The sequence below is a fragment of the Notolepis coatsorum genome (assembly GCF_963971535.1).
Source record: "Notolepis coatsorum genome assembly, chromosome: 1".
NCBI lineage: Eukaryota > Metazoa > Chordata > Actinopteri > Aulopiformes > Paralepididae > Notolepis > Notolepis coatsorum.
This window is the reverse complement of record NC_140165.1, coordinates 232,443,468-232,462,866: the sequence shown is the minus strand read 5'-3', so window position 1 is coordinate 232,462,866 and position 19,399 is coordinate 232,443,468. Positions and strand designations below refer to the sequence as shown.

Here is a 19,399-nt window from a genome sequence, read left to right as displayed (position 1 = left end):
GCTGTAATGCTGGGTCACTGTTCCACTGTTCCCCGCTGTGGGATGTCACCGCTTTTCCCTCCTCTTAACCGGTTCATTGATGAAGGTCAGTCGGTAGCTAATGTGGGGGGTTTTGCTGAGACTTATTTACCCTTTTTACGGGTAAATGGGCTGACAACAGGGCGCAAGGCAGGTGTGCCTTGGCTTGAGAGCCAGGTAGCATCGATCCTTTGCCCTGGCGGGGTTGAACGGTGTCCCACCCGGAAGCCGACGCTTGAGAGCAAGTCGGCCCGGCAGGTGGCAGTATGGACTGATGATGTTTATACCGCCATAGGATGGAATTTAGCTGCGGCCAGTGTCGTGGCTCAGCTGATTGTTTTTCTGTCCACATTGGCGTCGGGTAGTGGGGCTGCAGGGCCAGCCGACGCTGAAAACATTGTGTGTGTTTTTGGGGTTATAGAAATCTTGAATCAGTCACAAGCTATAACCGCAGGGAGGATCAGGATGCTATCAACACTTGTTAATAGGCATCTCTGGTTGGAGCAGTCTTCCCTTTGTGGAGGAGGAAAGGTTTCTTCTCCTTAAGGCTCCTCTTTCCGTGGAAGGACTTTTTTTTTAACGCAGGCGGTATTTGACCTGGCCCCCACACCGCCTCACGCCATGCAGCCAGAGGGGAGAGCACGGCCTCGTCAGCGACTATGGCGAGGCCCTCGACCAGCGGCCATGTTTCCCCCGCCTGAGGTACCCTGGGCTCTACGTCAACAGGTGTCCACAAGGCCGACAGCCTTGGCGGCCGAGGGATCGGCTACATTGGATGAGCACGGCCTAAGAAACCGTCGCCGTCCTGCTGTGTGCAGCCCGCTCTCCGATCACTCCCTCCCCCAACACCAGCGGAAAAGGGGCTCTGATTTGTTTCCTTTGGCTGCGGGCCGCAGGCCTTCAATGAAGCGCATGCGGCCCCACGTTTCGCTTCTCATGGGGACAGGGGCTGACACCCAGTTGATGGCTGAGCCTGGGTCTGTCCGTGAGAATGTTGTGCTGTCACGTAGCTCCCTCGACACACGTTCTGCGTCTGTCAGCTTCTCCCGTATCAAACCGGCCCTTTCTGTCGGGGTCCCCCCTTGGGTGCGATTGCCTCGTGGGTTGTATCAGGGACCGATGTCCCGACTCCACGAAACGCCCTGCCCGCACGGTTAGCGGGTCCAGAGTTGGCTACGCACAGCGGGTGGGACCGGGCCGTCTATCTACAGTTCCTTGCGGGCCAGCGCCAAATGGCGGCGGGTTCGCTTTGGGAGTATCATCACATATGGCTACAGCAGTGCCGTATGTCGGAGTGGATGGAGAGAACGTTGAGGCGGGGGCTTGTTTTGCAATTTGCACAAAACCACCCTCCGTTTTCAGGTTTGGTGCAGACCCTGTTGTCAGGGTCGGCAGCAGTGACAGCTCTGGCCGACGAGATCCAATCTCTGTTGGCGAAGCAAGCCGTAGTTGTGGTCCCACGGGAGGACGCGATGTCGGGCGTCTACTCCCATTATTTTCTGGTGCCCAAAAAAACGGGAGGTGTCAGACCTATACTGGATCTGTCCGCGTTCAATCGTCTGATTGTGGCGAGACGGTTCAGAATGTTGACCGTCAAACTCCTGTTAAACGCTGTCAGGGTGGGAGACTGGTTCACCTCCATAGACCTGAAGGATGCGTATTTTCACATCCATATTTTCCCTCCTCACAGGAAATACCTACGGTTCCTGTTTCAGGGCGTGGCGTACGAATACCAGAGGTTGCCGTTCGGCTACTCTCTGGCCCCCCGCACATTCACCAAGTGCGTAGAGGAGCTGGAGCCTCTACGTCTACGTCGTCAGGGGATACGAATTCTGTTCTATCTCGACGACATTCTGCTCCTCAGCCGGTCGGAGGAGGTCGCCAGGTCTCATACCAGGCTGGTGGTGGAATTCCTCACCAAGCTGGGTTTTGCTGTGAACTGGAAGAAGAGTACGCCTCTTCCCAGTCAACAGGTGGAGTACTTGGGCTTGGTTCTAAGCTCAAGGCCCATGAGGGCAACCCTCTCGGAGCGGCGGCGAGTGGCTATCCTCGACACGCTCAGGGGTTTCCGTCCTGGCGGGACGGTTACGGAGCTGTATGTGATGCGCCTGCTCGGTATGATGTTATGTGCAAAATAAATTGGCATAGTTTCTTTTGGTGAAGTTCCCCTTTAACACATGTTGCAGTGTTTCGTTTTTTCTACACACCTGAATGTGTTCCGTTACAAACACATCCCTTGCTAAATAGAAATCACCATGAACACACCTGGTAAATCACCATGAACACACCTGGTAAATCACCATGAACACAGCTGGTAAATCACCATGAACACACCTGGTAAATCACCATGAACACACCTGGTAAATCACCATGAACACACCTGGTAAATCACCATGGACACCTGGTAAATCACCATGAACACACCTGGTAAATCAAGGCTTGGTTGATCAACTAATGAAGATCAATGAACTCCTGACAAACAAGACATGTCCAGTTACTGTTTTAAGGTTTGGAATGAATGTAGCGCTGGATTATTGTGACACATGAATAGTGAAATATAGACAAACCAGACATACTTGCTCAAACAATTTACAATAAATTGTACAATAGAAACATGGGTGTATGAAGGAGTCCGGTGACTCCTTCACAGTATGGATATGGATATGGGGTATATTTACATACATTCTTGAAGAGTTTGTTCTGTCGTTTTTCCTGAACTTTCATAACCCCATTGTAAAATGTAATATAGGTCTGTTTTATGCACTCAAGACTGTAGCACTCAAATTCAACACTGTTTGACGAACAATGTTACTGACCCTTAGCTGCCAGAGTTGTACCTTTCCTGCTGACTTGTACAGAATTTGTATGTCGCTTTGGATAAAAGCAGCAACTAAATGTGATGTAAATTAGGCCTATTTGAATAGCATGTACATTTGGTGGTTTTCACTAAAGTAGCTTAGGGTTGTAGAATGGATGGGAGGCACCAGAGTTGCATCATATTGCTTTCCCAGATTCCCATTTGTAAATTGGAATTTAGGTCTTACTCCAATGGTTACATCATTGCTATTGTAAGAAAACCCTTTACAGCCACAACACACAGCAACCACAATCAAATACCTGTTGTTATGTTAGTTCTTGTATCAAGAGCTCTGCCAATCAAGTAAGAGAATCAACACACTGGCTCAGGAGGTAGAGCAGTAGTCTGGTAATCCGGAGGTTCCCGGTTCGATTCCCACTCCTCCCGGGCAGCATGTCGAAGTGTCCTTGAGCACCTTGTATCGTTCCCTCCGCCGTCGGTGTGTGAGTGAATGGGTAACTGGTAAAATGTGAGTAACAAATTGTAAAGTGCTTTGGATAAAAGCGCTATATAAAATCCACCATCTATTCCTATAACTTACTTTTGGTGATGGGGCTACAGCGCTTGTCCATATATTCGGATCACCGATTGGGCCTTTAACAAGGAGACATTTGAGACACCATCACGCGCTAACGCTTAGCATTGTGTGCAGCGTTGTGTGTGTATAGGGTTCATCTGGGAAATCACAAAATGGGGATTCTGTTTAGTAAAATCTCAAATCTCCTCACTGAAAGGGTCCATGTTGAAAGTGGAAATAATGTGGAAGCGGTTTCGACAGCAGAGTTGCCACCTTCAGCTGTTCCACTGTCAGCACTTCCTCAAAAGTGTTCGACATTAAGAAATCACATGGGGAGGACGATACTGACAGCGTCATTTACCATAACCCCTCTTCCTGATGGGAAATTATTTTGAGTAATATCCGATTTTTGATGAGCTATTGACCACAGAATCCTTTAGTAAAAGTATTTTGTTTTACCCTTTCACTATCACACTATACAGAAGGTTAACCTTTCACTACTGTACCACACTACAGGCGGTTATAGTGTAGCAGTGAAAGGATTAACCTTCCGTAGTGTGGTTGTGAAAGGGTTAACCCTTTGTTGTGTGGCAGTGAAAGGGTTAATGTAAATAAACCCAAAATATTAACCTCATGCTCATCAATGATTCTTATGTGGCACTGTTTCTTTTAGAATTATTATTATTTTTTTATACAAAATATTAGCCTGGAAAAATCAAATAACCCGCACAGTTTGAGGCCGCATTATATTATAATATATATATTACATTATATTATATTATTATTAGATTATACTGTAAGACGCAACGCAACGACAATCAAAAAGGTGTCAAAAGGCTACAGTATGTAAACCAGTGAAGTGATACTTTCAAACAGAAGCCTTAAAACCCTCATTTAAGCAATTTTTTCCCCTTTGAAACCGATGCTGATGATAGACAGAATGTGAATTGCCTCACATCCTGTGTGTTTTGAGGAAGTGGGTCAGCCAGCCAGCCAGTCAGTCAGGCTGCAGTCTGCTTTGATGTTAGTTAACACTTTGCTGTCAGTAAGCAGAGCCGGTCAGAGGGGAGAAGAGCCAAGACAGACCAAGGATTGAGAGTAAACCTTAATACGACATACAACATGTTACAGAGGGCAGCTTCAAATGTCTCAGACAAGCCAAAGAGCAACAAACCAAAGGTAGGTGAGAATATGAACAAAGTGTGAAGGTACCTGTAGCCCAGTTGAATGTGTGCAGGAGATGCTACATTCACAGGGAGTAGAGATGTTAGAAGTCACATTTTCTTCTACTTCAAAAATTAAAAAGAGAGTTGTTCAATTCTTGTACTATATTGTTTCGGACAATGGAGCCAGGATGCATGTCTTAGTTGTGAAGGATGGCTAAAGACATCCCTGCTCTCTCTCTAGAGTCTTACAGGCATTATTTATTTATAGAAGTATTATTTTGATGTTCTGCAGTGGAGATGGTGGTGGTTTGGGGGAGATTAAGACTACTTTTAGGTTTATGAAAAATGTCTTATTTATAGAGTTTATTTATTTATTATAATTGATTTAGAAGAGAGAGAAAGAGAGAGATGTCTGCTTGTTTCTGTTGATGGTGGATACATTAAACCCTCTCGCTTACCCTCATAGCATACACAAGAAAAAATATATATAGGCAGAGAGATGGATAGATAGTCATGTATATATATATATATATATATATATATATATATATATATATATATATATATATATATATATATATATATATATATATATATATATATATATATATATATATATATATATATATATATATATATATATAGAGAGAGAGAGAGAGAGAGAGAGAGAGAGAGAGAGAGAGAGAGAGAGAGAGAGAGAGAGAGAGAGAGAGAGAGAGAGAGAGAGAGAGAGAGAGAGGTCACACCTGATGGCTATAGCTTTGAAGAAATAATCTGTTATCTGACTGCTATATAACATGGCATAACCTGACATAACATACCTTAATATAACATGATGTGACATATAATATCATATATCATAGCAGATCATAACATATCATAACATATAACATAACATTGGGGAAAAGGTTATTCATTCCATTGTAGCAGTCTGACCCTGTGGTCACTTCTGCCCTTTTAAATAAATCCAGTTAGATCCAGTTTAATCACCTGTACATTGTATATTACTATTGCACTTTCCTGTTACATTTGCACTCTACAAATATTGTTTTTGACTCTATAATGACAACACACATGCTATACATATAATCTAATCTAATCTAATCTAATCTTATTTGATCTTATTTTATATAATCTAATCTAATCTAATCTAATCTAATCGTGGTCCTTTGCTGGACAAAGATGGCAAGATGGCAATGGTGTTGTCTCACCATGAAGGGCTGCCATGGCAACATGTAAAAAAAAAATCCATATCTGAAGCCCACATGTCATAATTAGGCCTATTTCAATAGCCTGTACATGTTGTGGTTTTCACTGAAGTAGCTTTTCAGCCGTTGACATGTAGTCACCATGGGAGGCACCAAAGTGACATCACATTCCAGGCTGCTTTCCCAAACCATACGGACGCCATGTTACTTCTCTCTGTGAAGGACCAGGGGTTCTGGGTCCTGGGGATGAATGTGTAGTCAGTCTGTCTCCTCTGACCCACAGCGCTGTAGTCAGTCTGTCTCCTCTGACCCACAGCGCTGTAGTCAGTCTGTCTCCTCTGACCCACAGCACTGTAGTCAGTCTGTCTCCTCTGACCCACAGCACCACTGTAGTCAGTCTGTCTCCTCTGACCCACAGCACCACTGTAGTCAGTCTGTCTCCTCTGACCCACAGCACTGTAGTCAGTCTGTCTCCTCTGACCCACAGCACCACTGTAGTCAGTCTGTCTCCTCTGACCCACAGCGCTGTAGTCAGTCTGTCTCCTCTGACCCACAGCACTGTAGTCAGTCTGTCTCCTCTGACCCACAGCGCTGTAGTCAGTCTGTCTCCTCTGACCCACAGCGCTGTAAACAGTCTGTCTCCTCTGACCCACAGCGCTGTAGTCAGTCTGTCTCCTCTGACCCACAGCACTGTAGTCAGTCTGTCTCCTCTGACCCACAGCGCTGTAGTCAGTCTGTCTCCTCTGACCCACAGCGCTGTAAACAGTCTGTCTCCTCTGACCCACAGCGCTGTAGTCAGTCTGTCTCCTCTGACCCACAGCACCACTGTAGTCAGTCTGTCTCCTCTGACCCACAGCACTGTAGTCAGTCTGTCTCCTCTGACCCACAGCGCTGTAGTCAGTCTGTCTCCTCTGACCCACAGCACCACTGTAGTCAGTCTGTCTCCTCTGACCCACAGCACTGTAGTCAGTCTGTCTCCTCTGACCCACAGCGCTCCACCAGCTTCGGCAGGTTCGAGGGCCTCAGACATCAACCGTCACCATCCAAAATGGAGGATAATGGAACAATGGTTTGTAACTTCATAACATTTATCTTTTGTAGAAATGGCCTTATTTATCAATATTTGAATTCACATTCAAATATATTACATACAACAATGGAACATCCATGCTAAATGTATTAGGATATTGATATTATATTGATATTGATTTTATATTGATATTATATTGATATGTTGATATTATATTGATATATTGATATTGATTTTATATTGATATTATATTGATTTTATATTGATATTATATTGATATATTGATATTATATTGATATTATATTGATGTTGATATAAACGAGGCCCACTGTTCTGTAGATTGCAGAAGAGTCTGTGAGTGACAGCTCGGACCCACATAAATCGTCAGGGCTGGGGAAGAAGATGAAGGCGATCTCCCTGACGATGCGCAGGAGGATCGGAAAGAAACACGGCAAGTTCTCTGAGGAAACCGTAAGTCACAGCATTAACACACACACACACACACACACACACACACACACACACACACACACACACACACACACACACACACACACACACACACACACACACACACACACACACACACACACACACACACACACACACACACACACACACACACACACACACACACACACACACACACACACACACACACACACACACGGTATGATTACACTGCTACACTTACTGTATACTGGACAGTATAGACTGGATAACTGGGCAGTGGACACCATTAACATTCTGAATAGGCCCCTTTGTGTTTCCTGTTGCAATGTTTGTTAATGCGGTTGCTGACAGGAAATAAACAGGTGCCACAGCTGTTCCCCTGGCAACAGAATAGCAACAGAATTCTTCTGAAAAGGTGTATAATTTGGTATATGATATTTGGGGGCGGGAAAACACTGCAAGCGAAAGTGGCCCAAATCAGATTTTCTTTTTTTTTACTCATAATTGACTCAGACTCAGAACAGTGTGAACAGCACAAATCACATGGAATCGGAGCTTTTCAATTCTGATTTGGGCCACTTTCATATTTGATCCTAAATCAGATACAGGTCTGATTTTTTGCAACGTGACCTCAGTCTAAACAGTCATGCAACTTTCATGCGACTTTTACCTCACTCTACTTAATTAACATTTGTCACAATTACGTCCATCTTCTTTATTTTATTATTATCATTATTTATTGTAGTGTGTACTACATACTATACTCAACCTGAAATGCTGTACAGTTTTCCACAAGAAGCCAATCAGGTTCCATCATCTCTTATGAACCCACATCCTCAGAGATGTTGCTCTAGCTGATGTCAGGGACGTGTCACCGTGAAGCTGATCCTGTAATCAAGATCAGTAAACAGAGATAAAAATCAGTGAATTGAGATCGTGTCACGAACAAGTAACCCTTAACTTAACCCTTTCAGGTGTTTCCTGTGGGGTGTTGGGTGGGGGGGGGGGGGGGGGGGGTCCTCCAGGTTCTATCTCAGAATTCTACACTCTTGACAAAAATGGTGCCAAATAGCACTAACGGTGGTTATTTGGCTTGTAATCATAGGAGAACTTCTTTTGGTGCTGTATACTGTAGCACCTCTACTGTATATTTGTCAAATGGTGCTATATGAATGAATGAAGTTTATTTTACGGTCTTGTTTACAGACAAATCAAACACACCTGTGTGGACTTGCAAAAAAATTGATAATAAATACAAAATGACAAATGTACATATTCAAGGCAAGCTCACACACAAAATCCAAAATCACCCACAATATAGCACCCACAATATCTTTAAAGTGTGATTTAGCACCTTTGTCAAATGGTGCTAGATAGCACTAAAAATGCTTATTTGATTTGTATTCAAATAATAATAATATTTAATCATTTGAAAGACTAGGATGAATTCTAAATAACCCACTGTATTCCCCACAGTCTCCAGCTAGTAGTCTATTCCACACCTGGTTTTCCTTACATCCAATGAAACCATAAAAGAAGGAAGTCATCGCCTCACTGTGTAGCGCATGAACGCACATCGGTGCCAAGTGTGAAAACGTTCAGTTTGGCCGACATTGAGTTGAATGGGATCAGCCATCTCCTCGTTTATGGCCCGCCATTTAAACAGGTTATTACCTCGGGTGTCAGAATCATCAGCAATCCGTTACATTGTTAACTAGCTAACGTTTGATATATTGGTTGATGTATAATTTCCTCATATAGCTTGTATATTTAGAATTGTTATATAGGCTTCAATAGAACTGGCACCAACGTCTAGCACCAAGCAGAGCATAGACCGCTGGTGTTCTGAAAAGATGACCCTTCCTTCTTTTATAGTTTCCTTGTTTACATCCAGGAGGTCACTGGATCTTACTGACTATCAGAACAGGAGACATACCACTGTTCTGTCTGCTGTGTACAGAAGACAGCGAGGTCCCCACCCCCGGTAGTAGCCGTTATGTCTTTGTGACTCACGTGTTGTCTTTGTCCCAGGGTGACGACGCTGACAGAGACCCAGAGGGAGAGATGGAGAGCGGAGCAGCAGAGAAGGCCGTCGCAAAGACCAGCAACTCCTTAGAGAGCCTGTATAGTGGCCAGAGCTCGTCCAGTACGTACCTGCATGTGGACACCACACACACACGTGCGCACACACACACACACACACACACACACACACACACACACACACACACACACACACACACACACACACACACACACACACACACACACACAGACACACAGACACACACACACACACACACACACACACACACACACACACACACACACACACACACACACACACACACACACACACACACACACACACACACACACACACACACACACACACACTCACTATCCCGCCCCCAAATATCACATACCATATTATACACCTTTTCAGAAGCATTCTGTTGCCAGGGGAACAGCTGTGGCACCTGTTTATTTCCTGTCAGCAACCGCATTAACAAACATTGCAACAGGAAATACAAAGGGGCCTATATTCAGAATGTTAATGGTGTCCAGTTATCCAGTCTATACTGTACAGTATACAGTACAAGTTTTCTAACAGTTGTATTATTTATTTTGTATAGTGTTTTTTTGTTAGGTCTTTATTCTTAAATGTGTTTACTGTATGAAGCACAATTTCAAGTGGGTCATACAGAACCAAGCATTTCACTATAATGTACATGTTGTACCTTATATGTGACAAATAAAACTAAACTTGAACTGTGTGTGTGTGTGTGTGTGTGTGTGTGTGTGTGTGTGTGTGTGTGTGTGTGTGTCTCTCTCTCTCTCTCTCTCTCTCTCTCTCTCTCTCTCTCTCTCTCTCTCTCTCTCTCTCTCTCTCTCTCTCTCTAGGCTCAGGCGCTGTGACCAGTGTATCTGAAGGAGGCTGCAGCCACAGAGACAGTCTGCGTCTGGAGGAGGACGACTCGTACCAGGGTCAGTTCTGTGGCAGAGCGCGCGTCCACACAGACTTCGTCCCCAGTCCGTACGACACAGACTCCCTCAAACTCAAGGTTGGTACAACACACTATGTCAACGTTAGCGGCCATTCAAGTTACAATGAAGGTCAGGCGTGAAAAAGTTGGAATTTTGAAGGAGGTAGTTTTATATAAGAGAAGGAAAATTGATTGGTGGCTTTTAACCTGTTACTGTAAGCTGTAGGAAAATTTCGCCTAAAGGTACATGCCTAAGTAAATGGAAGATTTCTCCACTTCTGCAAGGTCAATTTGCATGTTCTTGGTATCTAGGAACATCTAGGGATCTGGGGGTATGTATTTCCAGTGTCAGAAATATTGTATCTGTTACTAGGCTGAGTAAATTGTAATGAAGAAAAGGAGAATATAAATTATGATTTATGATTTTTGCATCTTTGATCATGTTAAATCTGCAGGGTGCGAGAAAATGCTCACTGAGCTCATTCACCACCTTATTGAGATCATCATGTGTACAAAAAATCTAAGCAAATGAATAAAGGGAAGATGATTAAACAGAAGGATTTGTAGATACAGTAATTAATGATAATTGATTTTAATTATAAATTCATATTTGACCTTGAACTTGACCTTGACCTTATTATGGCCAAATCATACATCTATGGATAGGGAAAATGCTCCTCTTTCCAATGGCAGGGTTGAATCTGGATTTAGTCATTTCCTTGCGGTTTGTACGATAATTAGCATTTTCCGATAAATTTGTATTTCCGATAAATCGTATAAAACATCGGTAAAAATGAAAATATACACGTTGACTACTGTTTTTGATAGGGTTATGGTCTTTACGCTTGGCTAAACATTTTTTTTTTGTTTTTTAAACATTAATAGATAGATGGGTGGGTGGGTGGGTGGGTGGGTGGGTGGGTGGATGGATGGATGGATGGATGGATGGATGGATGGATGGATGGATGGATGGATGGATGGATGGATGGATGGATGGATGGATGGATGGATGGATGGATGGATGGATGGATGGATGGATGGATGGATGGATGGATGGATGGATGGATGGATGGATAGGTGGGTGGGTGGGTGGGTGGGTGGGTGGGTGGGTGGGTGGGTGGATGGATGGATGGATGGATGGGTGGGTGGGTGGGTGGGTGGGTGGGTGGGTGGGTGGGTGGGTGGGTGGGTGGATGGATGGATGGATGGATGGATGGATGGATGGATGGATGGATGGATGGATGGATGGATGGATGGATGGGTAGGTAGGTAGGTAGGTAGGTAGGTAGGTAGGTAGGTAGGTAGGTAGGTAGATAGATAGATAGATAGATAGATAGATAGATAGATAGATAGATAGATAGATAGATAGATAGATAGATAGATAGATAGATAGATAGATAGATAGATAGATAGATAGATAGATAGATAGATAGATAGATAGATAGATAGATAGATAGATAGATAGATAGATAGATAGATAGATAGATAGATAGATAGATAGATATCAGGTATCCAATAGCTCTCATTAGTTGACAAATGTTAAGATCGACAGACGTAGCAGACATTGCCTCGCTCTACCTGTACTTGTAGATTAGATTAAACATGTGCATATTTCTGTACATACTTTAAATATATTACAATGTATTTAATTTTATTTTCCTCTTTGTATTTGTATATTTGTAGGTTATTGTATTTGTACTCATCAACACTGTGAACATCTGCTCTCAGGTCGGTGACATCATCAGCGTCCTCAGTAAGCCTCCTATGGGGATCTGGACGGGCAGGCTCAACAACAAAGTAGGAAACTTCAAGTTCATCTACGTGGACGTCCTGGTGGAGAAGGAGACAGAAGAAGAGGAGGTCCCGAAGATTAGACAACAGAAGCTGTGCCAAAGACCTCGGCCCAAAACCCTGCTGGAGCTCCTGGAGAGACTACAGCTGGAGGTGAGGAGCGACACGACCGAGTCACAGCCTCACGCTCTTCTCTGGTCTCCTGTAGTGTGACAAACCATCAAACACAAAGCCAAAGCAAATCAAATGATTGATTTCAGGTTTCTCAGAGCTCAAGTGATGGTGATTGATCAATCATTCTGTCACTGTATATGTTATTTTTAAATTCTTGGTGTGATCATGTAATTGAAGATTAGATCCAAACAGTGTTGGATTACAGTATATTGAAATGTGTGTTGATGCTGATAGTGATTGATTCTTTAAAAAAAAAAAATCTAAATTTATTTGAGATTTCCTCTTTAATTAAAATATGGACAGCTCCACCAGATCGAAGGGTCTCATGCAATACAAACAACAACAATACTACTGACAGAATGAATAAAACAACATCCTCTCCTCCAGGAGTATGCATCTGCCTTGCTGCTAAACGGCTACCAGACGGTCGAAGACCTGCTGCACTTGCAGGAGAAACACTTGGTGGAGCTGAATGTCAGAGACCCGGAGCACAGACGCAGGCTGCTGGCTGCTGCCGACTGCCGCTACACAGGTCAGTGTGAGGGAGAACCTGGAGCGTGTGAAATGACCCACGTTAACACGCTGGTACCACACATAACACCCTCCACAGGACGCAAAATGTAATGTTTATCTATGTATACGTATTTGTTCTCAAGGTCAAGTTTCAAGTTTTGTTTTTATTTGTCACGTATAAGGTACATGTACAATATAGTGAAATGCTTGGTACTGTATGACCCTCCTGAAATTGTGCTTCATATAGTAGCAAAAAGTAAAAGAAAAGAAAAGAAACTATAAAAAGATATACACTATACAAAATATACAATATACAAAACTAAAGTACAACATGCAAACAAAATGCAAAAAGTAGTTCAAATGTAACTACGTCCTGTTTACTATGAAAGCTTGTGAGTGATTTCCTGTTTTCAAACAGAAACTGCTGTATGTGGCAGAACGCATTGCTCTCTACTCTAGGTTCTTGAACCACAAGAGGCTGGTTATAATGGAACTATGAGCTGTGGCATGAACGTATAGGGGTGGGCGATATACTGGTAGAAATAATTAACTAACCACAAAGGTATAATTTACCCACCCATATTGTTTCTATAGGCTAGGCACACAGAGAACTGTTGAGCAGTAGCTTTGACTACAGACATAATGCCAAGCACATCACTGCATAGCACATTTGTATGTGTTGCACAATTTATTTATTTACATGGTATTACAATACAGATACTGTGATATACTGTATATATATGACTACTACCAGTGTCTTTATACCTGTATCACTGTACATTTTAAAATGTAAAACAGATATTGCCATATAAGTGTAGTTCATGATGATGGTGTGTTTTCATAAAAAGCACATCATTCGTGATACGCAATACATACCTGCATATAATCCTTATATAAGGATTGTAGATAATATATCTATATCGTTACCTACTCTTACTAGTTACGCTGCTGGTCAGTATGACTTACTACCACAGTGTCTTTATTCCTGTATCACTGTACATATTAATACTACAACTGTACATACGGTACATCTGATTAGCACTATAGTCATTAGTACTCATTTATATATTGTATACCCAGTTTAATCACCTGTACATTGTACTATTGCACTTTACTGTTACATTTGCACTCTGGTTTGATGACAAACTTATTTTCGTTGTACTGTACGCGTGCTGCATAATGACAATACATTTGAATCTATCTAATCTTATCTAATCGTTACTGTCCAAAATTCTAAATTTATCATGATGTGATTGATTGATTGATCGATTGAAAACTTTATTAACAGATTGCAGAATGGGTACAATACAGTACAGCTCAATACACACAATTGTTAAGGGGATGCAGACCAGAGAAAGACTTTCGTCTTGTTTACATCAGGGTCCCCCATTTTCAATTCATCAGGACATATATGACATACATGACATACAGATAGACAGTACTGCTACATCTATACATTTATGACATACCAGATTTGCAAATACAGTACTGTTTGTGATACAAAAAGAGTCCAGAAAAGGGAGTATATACATTTGATGTAAAATGTAAACCCTATGAATGCATGAATGCTTTCAATTAACATTTAGAACGCGGCTGAGTGGCGCAGTGGGCAAGGCGCTCGCCACTAACGCAGAAGATGCTGGTATCGAGCCCAGCTCTCTGCGTTGCTACCGGCTTGGCCAGTCGTCATACTAACACAATTGGCAGTGTTAGAGGGTGGGAAAGCCGGTGGGTGGGGATTGGACGTTGTGGACAGCGACTCCTACAGGTCGGTTGGTGCACCTGTACAGCAGAATCAGGAAGTATCGGGGGCAGCGTGAGCCTCCCACGCGTTACTCCTCGCCACTGAGAGATTGCGCTGTTCAGGTGAAAAGATGCAACAGCTGCCTCCTCGTGTACCGGAGGGGACACGTGATGCAAGGCTTGGTCCTCACTGCAGCCGACCAGTGGGAGGCATAGTCTAGCAACGTTCGAGACAGGGGAGAATTGAAGGGAGAATTGGCGAGGCGAAATTGGGATGGGAGAAAAATAGAAAATAAGGAGAAAAAGTGGATTAAAAAAATGTAACATTTAGAACGAGTTGATGAATGATCAATGAGCATGTGCTTCAGCCTATTCCTTTTTTTCGGTGGTTGATTTTGGATTTTGTGTGTGAGCTTGCCTTGAATGTACATTTGTGATTTTCAATTTAAATTTGTTTGCAAGTCCACACGGATGTGTTTGATTTGTCTGTAAACAAGACCGTAAAATAAACTTCATTCATTCATGAATTTCTGGCCACATCTGTTATTATCCTCTACAGAACACAACCAGCTGTGTGTAGTAGTATAGGTCATAATGGTCATAATTGTAATTCTATGTTTGGGTGACAGTGTGATGAAACAGATGTACTAGCTTATTGACTAATACACAGATAAGGTCATTCAATCAAGCTGAATTCCATTAGTTGACTACAGCTCAGTGGGCCGTACCAAGCAGGAACCATGGCTTTTGCTTTTGTTTGCATGTCTTTCAACAGTATAAATTGTGATACAGTAGCCTATATGATATTAGCATGGAGATTCAGATTATTTTATTGTTACAGTTTTTTTTTTTTTTTTTTAATGTATACATACATTCAGAAAGAACGTGAGATGCTTGTTTTTCCCGGCTCCTCAACCGTAGTAGATTTGTAATAATAAATAATTATTTGTATAGCACCTGTCACATTAGGATCTAGCATCCCAATAGGCCACCTTGTTTATGGTTTGATTCTATGGCATAAAATGACATAGAATACATATAAAACGAGCATAGAAAAGATAGCAGCAAGGTATAAGGCAAATCACAGTTTTTCATATTAGGATTTAACATCCCAATAGGCCTCTCTGTTTACGGTTAGATTCAGTTTTAAAATAGGCAGTAATAAAAATAATAAAAATAGAATAGACAGAGTAAAAAAGTGCAGTAACTAAAAATTGTTAATAAAATAGAATATACAGTAAAATGATGCAGTACTACAGGGCAATAAAATAGTTAAATAAAATTAAAATTAAAATAGTCCTAATTTACAATACAATAATCTGGTTGAAGCGGGCTCCCAAGTTACTTTACAGGATATGGTTAATAGTCCGAACAACAGGGCAGCTCAACTCACTTTGAATTTATTTACAAAGGTCTGTTCTAAATTACTTGATAGAACAGTCAGAACAACAGTAGACAACAATACACAATGATCTATACAAACTATACAATACAAGGTATATGTTTTTTTTACAAGGTAAAAAAAAAAGATTCTACAGCAGCAGCAGCAGCAGCAGTGTGTGTGTAATAAGTGTCGTGTATATGTGCCTTAAGGTGCTTTTGTGTTGATAGAAGATGAATGTTCACTCATGTTACTGGTGACATGAATGCAAGTTGCTTTGGAAACTAAATACAACGGGTTAATGTAAATATAATTACTGTGTCATTTGACTGTATCCTCCTCTCAGCCTGGCTAAATATAATAACAAGGGCACAGGACAGACTACTCTTCTTCTTAGAAAGTAGAAAATGCTATAGTATATGAATATAGTAAATTAATGTAATTTGATGATGTTTTCTTGTATTGGTGGTCCCAGGGGATGATGTGAGGGAGGGCGAGGAGCAGAAGTCATCCCATGGCCTGCAGGAGGAGAAGAGCGACTGTCCCAGGGACTCCGGCTGCTTCATCCCCTCTGAATGCTCCGACAACAACAAGGAGGACGGAGACCATCCAGCAGACAGCGTTGAGACATAGTGCGACACTTGTGTCTATTCCAGATTACAGTGTTTAGAGTTTGTAAATAATACTCATGTAACTTATGATCGCTGACCCGGTTATTACTGTACCTACTAAGTAACTGATTGACCATTTAATTGATTAAACGTCACTTGTATTTATTGGGCTTTTAAGTTTTCTGCATAAAGCTTTTTGTTATATTTCATAGTTATAACATAGTTTGGATTTGTCTCATAATTCCCAGAGGCGGCGATTTCCATGAAACAATGTGACAAGGATTTATCTTTTCTACAGATGTAACATCAGAGCATCAGCGCTACATAAATGCATTTAATTAAATAAGAATATATGTCTGAAATGCTGTCTTCAGATTTGAACCACATGCAGGCTTCGCTCAAATATGTATTGTCAATATCTCTGAACAATACCGTACACACAAGCAATCTGTATAGAATGCAACGTACTGGTTATAGTTTTTTTTATGTTTTAATGGAAATTGTGTGCGTGTGTGTGTGTGTGTGTGTGTGTGTGTGTGTGTGTGTGTGTGTGTGTGTGTGTGTGTGCGTGTGTGTGTGCGTGTGTGTGTGTGCAAGAGAGTGTGACCTTTAACCACCCAGATGTTGTTTTCTCATCTTTTGTACATAAAACTTAGAAAATAAATATAATCTCATCTGCCTCACGGTCATACAGTGATTCATGTGTGTGTGTGTGTACTTTTGCTTGTACTCTGCCAGTTATATATCGTATGGCTATCGCGTCCCGCTCTAGCCTATTGAGATACCCCTTATCTCCTATGGTACCTAATGTACCCCACGAACAACTAAATGCACCCCACCTGAGGGCCCCGCCCCTATGGAGGCGTAGCCTATATAACCATGACTCTGGTCACCAAACACTCTTCCTCTATTTTCATTCCATCGTATCGGCTGCGTGCACCATACGTAACTAGCAGGATGAAAAAGATCAGAGTCATAATGTTGAAAGCTTACCGGAGGTTGCTGGCCCCTGGCATCTTCGAAGCATGTTTTCGGCGACACGACGGGCCTATGTTGATGTTCCTCGTCTGATGACAGCAGATCAAGGTTCAGCTGTACAAGATTGGCTGTCGGGCCGGCTTGTACCCAGGTAGGCCCTGTGTCTTCAGGCATGGGTATTAGTGTTAGTAATGCTGGTTTGTTTTGTTACACAACCATGTTGTGTGTTGGCGCCGGGGGCAGGATGGTTTGGTGAACGTTCACTGCAGTGAACGGTTTCCAAACTGTCTTGGGCGTGCTGCTAAACATCTAATGCTATGCTACATGCTATCGCTAATGCCACATGCTACCACTACTGCTACATACTAACTGCTCCGCTGTTCTAATGTCTCCGCCGTGAGATGTTGTCACTTCTCCCTCCTCTTGCCCGGTTCATCAATGAAGGTCAGTCGGTGGCTGTTGTGGTTTTTTTTGCTGAGTCCTATTTACCCTTTTTCGGGTAAATGGGTTGACAACAGGGTAGGCCGTGGCTAGGTAGCCTAGCCAGGTATGTTACCTTGTGTTCCGGCGGGGTCTATGGAACGGTGTCCCCATCTGGGGCCGATGCGTGAGCTCGGCGGTGTAGCAGTAGAGCTATATTACTGCAGGATGGGACTTAACGGCGGGTTGTGGCTCAGCTGGCTAGTTCCTATCCACATTGGCGTCGGGTAGTGGGGCTATGGGTCCAGCCGACATGGTAAACATGTTGCGTGTCTGTGCGCAGGCGGTTGTTGATCTGGGTTCGCCTGGGATCGCCTCACGCTAGGCTGTAGTAGTATAGGGGCAGGGCCGCCTGGGAGAAATGTGAGGCCCTGTGCGAATTTAAACGCGAGGCCCCCCACTCCCTGAGGCGGCCCTGTGTAGTGGGCTATTGTTTCGTTCTGTCACTCTGCTATGAGAAGGTCTGTCTTGCTACAGCTTTCTCTCCTCTCAACCATTCATACTGACGGTCAATCGGTATACTGGGGGAGTAGTGCGGGGGGGGCTTTGTTTACCTTTTTTGGTAAATGGGCTAAGCTAGGGCTGGTGTGCTGTTGTGAATATTTTGAATGAAGGCAGGACTAGTTCGCTCTGGTCCGCCTCCCCTTAACGTTGTGTATATGGGTTTGCTCATTCTACAGTATTTTGTGGTTTAGTTCTTTTATTCATTTAACCCTTTCATGGTGCACACCACAGTGGAGGTTGCTGTTTGCAACCACCACTGGTGCTCCGTGTTAACATCAGTCCTTTGTTTTTGACATATTGAAACAGTGCCCCGCCCGGCCGACGCCATGGGTGGGTCGGCCTGGCGAGTGGCTGGTGGGCTGTTAAAGCCTGTACCGCCACGGTATGGAATTGGCAGCGATTAGAACTGTGTTCGAATTGCTGTTTTTTTCTATAAAAAAAAAAAAACGTGTCTGGTGGCGGGGCCTTGAGGGCCAGCCGACGTCGACACATCGCGCAAGGTTGTTGACGTTATTAGCTTTGACCCAGCCGCAAGCTATAACCGCTCAGGGTTCCCCTCTCCGCAGGGGATTTTGGTCTTCTGCTGGAGCGCGGGCGGTATTGTCCTAGGCCCTACACCGCCTCACACCGCGCAGCCAGAAGAAGAGAGAGCACGGCCTCGTCAGCAGCGATGACGAGGCCCTCGACAGGCGGCCATGTTTTCCCCCGCCGGAGGTATCCTGGGCGTTGATTCAACAGGTGTCCACAAGGCCGACAGCCTTGGCGGCCGAGGGATCGGCCATGTAGGATGGGTTCGGCTTGAACAAACAAGCCGTCACCGTCCTGCCGCGAGCAGCCCGCTCTCCGATCACTCCCTTCCCCAACACCAGCGGAAAAAGTGGACTCTGATTTCCTTTGGCTGCAGGCCGCGTGCCTTCGTTGAAGCGCGGGCGGCCCCCCTTTCGCTTCTCATGGGGACAGGGGCTGACACCCAGTTGATGGCTGAGCC

The 19,399-nt window shown here is 43.5% G+C and overlaps 1 protein-coding gene across 1 annotated transcript in view; it reads left to right on the top strand.

Moving 5' to 3' along the window:
- samsn1a (SAM domain, SH3 domain and nuclear localisation signals 1a) overlaps nt 1-17,058 on the top strand; it is a 77,451-nt gene extending 60,393 nt beyond the window's left edge. Inside the window, exons 10-16 of the mRNA XM_084329218.1 lie at nt 6,758-6,835; nt 7,136-7,267; nt 9,281-9,395; nt 10,154-10,314; nt 11,965-12,180; nt 12,589-12,733; nt 16,314-17,058. Of these exons, the coding sequence (XP_084185344.1) occupies nt 6,758-6,835; nt 7,136-7,267; nt 9,281-9,395; nt 10,154-10,314; nt 11,965-12,180; nt 12,589-12,733; nt 16,314-16,471 (1,005 nt within the window). The 3' untranslated portion in view covers nt 16,472-17,058. The remainder of the gene's footprint in view (nt 1-6,757; nt 6,836-7,135; nt 7,268-9,280; nt 9,396-10,153; nt 10,315-11,964; nt 12,181-12,588; nt 12,734-16,313) is intronic.
- Nucleotides 17,059-19,399: the final 2,341 nt, after the last annotated feature.